The sequence below is a fragment of the Pteropus alecto genome, unplaced genomic scaffold (assembly GCF_000325575.1).
Source record: "Pteropus alecto unplaced genomic scaffold, ASM32557v1 scaffold16, whole genome shotgun sequence".
Lineage (NCBI taxonomy): Eukaryota > Metazoa > Chordata > Mammalia > Chiroptera > Pteropodidae > Pteropus > Pteropus alecto.
The window spans coordinates 1238197-1244032 of NW_006438867.1; the positions used below are offsets into that span (position 1 = coordinate 1238197).

General features: G+C 36.2%; 1 protein-coding gene across 4 annotated transcripts in view; it reads left to right on the plus strand.

The window, feature by feature from the left end:
• TRPC4 (transient receptor potential cation channel subfamily C member 4) overlaps nt 1–5836 on the plus strand; it is a 219057-nt gene that overhangs the window by 107829 nt on the left and 105392 nt on the right. For 3 of the 4 annotated variants that reach the window (XM_006915784.2, XM_006915786.2, XM_006915788.2), the window contains exon 3: nt 3824–4342. The exons of the other annotated variant lie outside the window; for it this stretch is intronic. In XM_006915784.2, the coding sequence (XP_006915846.1) occupies nt 3824–4342 (519 nt within the window). The remainder of the gene's footprint in view (nt 1–3823; nt 4343–5836) is intronic. 4 annotated transcript variants of the gene reach the window in all.

The following is a 5836-nucleotide window of genomic DNA, read 5'->3' on the forward strand; positions in this document are numbered from 1 at the left end:
TTGGGTGTCAGACAGGTGGACCTCGGCTTAAAGAGCAGGCCTTTCACTTACTTGCTGAGTGTCCTCATCTATAATATGTGAATAATAAATGGTAGAGGTTAATGTGTCTAGCAGATACTTACTAAATAGTGCCTATTATATTATTTTCCTCATTACTGTTCCTGGAGTATAATTCAAAAGAAATTGTACATAAACACACAGATGACCTGATTCACTGGGGAACATAAAACAATGATATTAACAAAGCAGCACCTCTTATCTTGAAAATATACCATAGAGGGATAGTGAAACCAAAAAGCATGAAGCTAGTCCTCTTTTGTTCTGCTACCATTTTTAATCATATATTGGATGTTAGGAATGCAGGAGATAAAATACAAATTTAAAAAAAAAACTGAAGAATTAAAAGACTTCTATTGCAGAGGAAATCTTAGTTTTAAAACAAATCACTAACTATTTTTTCAATGTATTACTTGATTATTTATGAAGTCAACATCTCTGGGAAAGAAAAGTAGATTGTCAGTCAGAAAAATAAGTTGGGAGCAAGAAAGACTGTAATCAAATAAAGAGTTTCCATAGCCACTTATTTTAAGATTTCGTAAATCAAATATCAGTATAACTATACTTCAGGTCAAGATGGCAGAGTAGGTAGATGCTGTGTTCACTTCCTCCCATGACTTCATCAAAATTACAATTAAATTATAAAACAATTACCCTGGAGAACCATCTGAAGACTAGCTAAATGGAACTCCTATAACTAAGGATATAAAGAAGAGGCAATATCAAGACTGATAGGAGAGGCTGAGATGCAAAATGGCTGGTCCCAATTATCAACTCATGTGGCAGTTGAGAATTGGGAGAAATATTTCTGCTGTCAAGGTAACCTCTGAGGAATGAGAAGTCCCAGCATTACACCAGGCTCCCCAGCTCAGTGCTGGGAAGAGGAGACCCCACATTTGGCTGTGAAAATCAGCAAAACTATCCAGGTGAGAGGGAGGGCTACTGTAGACCCAGGTGTCCTCTTAAAGAGCTCAAGCACAGACTCACTTGCTCACAAACACTCGCTCTAAGCTCCAGTCTAGGGATAGCAGCTTGAAAAACACCAAGAACATGTGGGGAGAAACTGAATTGTGTCGCTTCAGAATGAGGGCTGTGAGGGCAGCCACCATTGTTCTTGTGTTGACCCTTCCTCCAATACAGCCTGAAGGTATAGGCAGGCAGAAACCAAGTCTGAACCTGCATTATCTTGGTGAACACCACTTGCCCCACCCTGGTGACTCCCTGAGACCCCACCCTACCTAACTCGCATACTCTCCAAGCCTCTTTTAGTTACCGTTCCCCATAGGCAGCTGGCCTCAGCCCTTGCTGAAGACTTTCCTTAAAATTCTCAAAGATCCAGGGGCCCCAGATAGGCAGCGGCTGACCTCAGCATGCCAATCTCTTCTGAGCCTTTTGCTGAGTGGCCCCAGTCCCAGTACTAGTGGCAGCCCACTTCGGTTCATAGCGTTGCCTTTCGCACATGCCTCTAGGATCAACACAAGCAGCTACCCACCTCAAATCACTTTCTGCTCTAGCCAGAGGATCCTGAGTAGGACACAGATTGTGGCAGACCTAGGTCAGCACGAGAGACATTCCCAAGAGTCCCCAGAACCAAGGCACCCAATGGCCAGTTTCAGACCACAATGGAGCACCATCTGATTAGTTCCACAAATGGCACACCAAAAGGGTTGACTCGGCAGGCACCAGAGCCCCACTAAGGTAAATTCTGCTCTATGGGGTTAGCTCCCCTTCACAGCAGCTCTTCTACAGTGGTCCTGACCAGTCATTACAGCCAGTCAAGGTTCAACTACAACAAGCGGTCATATACAATCCACATAATTCACAGTCCTAGAACATCCGGCTCAGGTGACCAGGAAAGACTGTGCCCCTGGGCCCCACAGGACACCTACTATATAAGGCCACCCTGCCAAGACTGGGAGACATAGCAGATCTACCTAATACATAGAGGAAAAAAAAAAAAAACACAGGGAGGCAGCCAAAATGAGAAAACAAAGAAAAATTTTCCAAATGAAAGAACAGGTGAAAACTCCAGCAAAAGAACTAAACAAAATGGAAGTACACAATCTACCAGATGCAGAGGTCAAAACAATGGTTTAAGGATGCTTAATGAATTTAGGGGAAGAATAGATGAACTCAGTGAGGACTTCACAAAGACCTAGTGAGCATAAAAAAAGGACATAGAAACCAAAAAAAAAAAAAAAAAGAATCAATCAGAAATGAAGAATACAATAACTGAAGTGAAGAATACACTAAAAGGAATCAACAAAAGACTAGATGGAACAGAGGATTAAATCAGTGACTTGGAAGACACAGTAGCAGAAAACACCCAATCAGAATAGCAAAAAGAAAAAAATAATTTTAAAAATGAGGATTGTTCAAGGGACCTCTGGGACATGAAGCATGCCAATATCCACATCATAGAGGCACTGCCAGGGGAAGAGAGAGAGCAAGAAATTGAACACCTATTTGGAGAAATAATAATGAAAAACTTTTCTAACCTGGTGAAGAAAATAGACATATATGTCCAGGAAGCATAGAGGGTCCCAAACAAAATGAAACCAAACAGGCTCACAAGATATATCATAAATAATTAAAATTCCAAAGGTTAAAGACATAGAATCCTAAAATCAGCAAGAGAAACGTAATTAGTTACTTACAATGGAGCGCCTATAAGAGTGTCAGCTGATTTCTCAACAGAAACTTTGCAGGCCAGAAGAGATTGGCTTGAAATAGTCAAAGTGATTAAAAGCAAGGACCTACAACCAAAACGCCTCTATTCAGCAAGGCTATCATTCGGAATCAAAGGAAAAATAAAAAGCTCACAGGCAAGAAAAAGCTAAACAAATTTATCACCACCATATCAGTCTTATAAGAAATGTTAAAGGAACTTTTTAAAGAAGAAGGAACCAAAAAAAAAGAACATAAATATGAATAATAAAATGGCAATAACTATATACTATCAATAATCATTTTAAATTTAAATAGATTAAATGTGCCAATCAAAAGACATAGGATGGCTGAATTAATAAGAAAACAAGACCCTTACATATGCTGTCTACAAGAGACTTCAGATCACCACACACACACACATACTGAAAGTAAAGGGATGAAAAAAGATATTTCATGCAAATAAAAAAGGAAAAAAAAGCTGAGGTAGCAATATTTATATCAGACAAAATAGACTTTAAAACAAAGTCTATAACAAAGGACAAAGATAGTTCATAATGATACACTTTGTACACTTAATCTTTTTGAATATTGTTAAAGTGCCTCATTTGAAGTATTACTGGAGATAATAGTAAACAGTTTTTTGAGACTATACTTGAAAATTAAAAAACCCAATGACAGTAATTTTATATTTGTAAAGGACTGGGCATCACATTTATATCATTTATGTGAATTTTCAACAACTCAGTTGGTTGCATTATACAAACATTCCTTAACTGTTCAAATTGTAAATGGTGAAAAATGAACGTTAATGAATGTTTCACTATGAGAAGTTTTACAAAGAAACATTGATAGTGACATTATTTAAATTTAAAAATGATTGCATAAGATACTGGAATTCAGATTAAAGAAAGAATAAAGTTATTTTTTCTCTAATTTTCTCTTGTTTTTTGGGGAGAAGAAAAAGTCATATCTCTCCTGTAAAAGACTGGCAAAATTTATGAACCTTGTTCAACATTGCGATGGCACGCTGTTTGAAATTCACAGGCTTGAACAAATGGATAAATATTCATCACTTCTGTTTTTCTCTTTTTTCTAGGTGCCTCCCATACTCCTTGACAAGCAGTTCTCTGAATTTACTCCGGACATTACACCAATCATTTTGGCAGCTCACACTAATAATTATGAGATAATAAAACTTTTAGTTCAGAAAGGAGTCTCAGTGCCCAGACCCCATGAGGTCCGCTGTAACTGCGTTGAATGCGTCTCCAGTTCAGATGTGGATAGCCTCCGCCACTCACGCTCCAGACTCAACATTTACAAGGCCTTGGCCAGCCCCTCTCTCATTGCACTATCAAGCGAAGATCCTTTTCTCACAGCTTTTCAGTTAAGTTGGGAGCTTCAGGAATTGAGCAAGGTGGAAAATGAATTCAAGTCAGAGTATGAGGAGCTGTCACGACAGTGTAAACAATTTGCTAAGGACCTACTGGATCAGACAAGAAGTTCTAGAGAACTAGAAATTATTCTTAATTATCGAGATGACAATAGTCTCATAGAAGAACAAAGTGGAAATGACCTTGCAAGACTAAAATTGGCGATTAAGTACCGTCAGAAAGAGGTGAGTGTTGCCAGACTTTATCCATAAAAATGCTATAGCATTTAATCATAGTGCAGTAAACTGGTACTCCAAAATTAGGTTTAGATTTTAAAGCATTTTCTTTTTAACTATAAGCAGATGATATTTATTGCTTGATATTTATTAGCCATATTAATTATTTTGAAATACTTTGAAAGTGGTAATAAGTGGTTTAATAATTGGTGGTGGTTTTGGTATCTCTGTTAAAATGGACATATTTACTTTGACATAATGAAAAAACTAATAGATTTTTAGAATCTCCAGACAGAGTTCTGGTACTCTCATTTATGTCTTGTTACTATAGAGGGTCACTAAGATCTCTGTGAGTTTCAGTTTTCTCCTGTGCTTAATGGATTTAATATTTATAACATTTGATTATATACCTATATTTATTTATACATATAAAATATTTCCCTCGCAGATTTGTAGAAAGGGTAAACTGTATGGATGTGTATGAAGGCTCTTAATGAATTTTAAGGTATTACATTAATAAAATACATTAGGAATTATTAATAAAGTAAAAGACTTTAGTCCAAGAGCAGATAAAAATATTAGAACTTCTCTCATGTCTGGCTTAGTCTCTTGATTTATTAGTTTTAAGAAGTTAAGGAAGTTAATAACAAGAGAGTAATAAATTTCTCATGAAAATTCATGGATTTGAAGCATGAAATAAGGAAATTCAAATCTATTACGCTTATCCAGCAGAGTTGTGTTTTTGTTTCCATTGCTGTTTGATTGGAGTGAGTACTCAAAAAACTGTTTACTTTTATCTCCAGAAAATATTGGTTCTCTGATCATTCTTGAATTATAGTAATTATTAATTCCAGAACAACAATTGAGGGAGAAAAAAACTATATGAGATTAAAAAAAAAAAAAGAAGAAGAAGAAGAAAATTAGACTGAATAAGAGAATGTATTCAATTTCTTTTGAACTTGGCCCTGATTATTTCTCATTAGCCCTGTCTGCTTTGTCTATTGTTACTTACTAAATATTTAAGATTCAAGATACCTAAATTTGTTTCCTCACGTTTTTCCTATACTTCTTTGGCCAGTTGTCACGGGAGACTGAAATTAGTTGAAAGAAGATTTTCTCCTAACAAGGAAGAAAACACCTTCTTTTGTGTTTATTGTCACTGATTCTAAAATCACCCACTCTAGTTTGAGCCATGTCAACAGTATCAACTTCACTGATTAGAGATTCTAAAGTACAAAATATGAAAATTAAAAGCAATTATATGTATTAGCACTGATAAAATTATGTAGGATATTGACATGGCCTCAGAATTTCGGCCTGGCCTTAAATATCTATTATTAACATAATATTACACTTTTATTTATTTAGTTTTCTTTGGGGATGAGGATGTAAGGGATTGACACAATGATTACAAAGTCTTCTCTTATGATATTCTCCTGTGAATGGAGAGTAGAATAAAATTCCCAAGATATATTGCATGATATTTTTAGGTACTAAATTAAA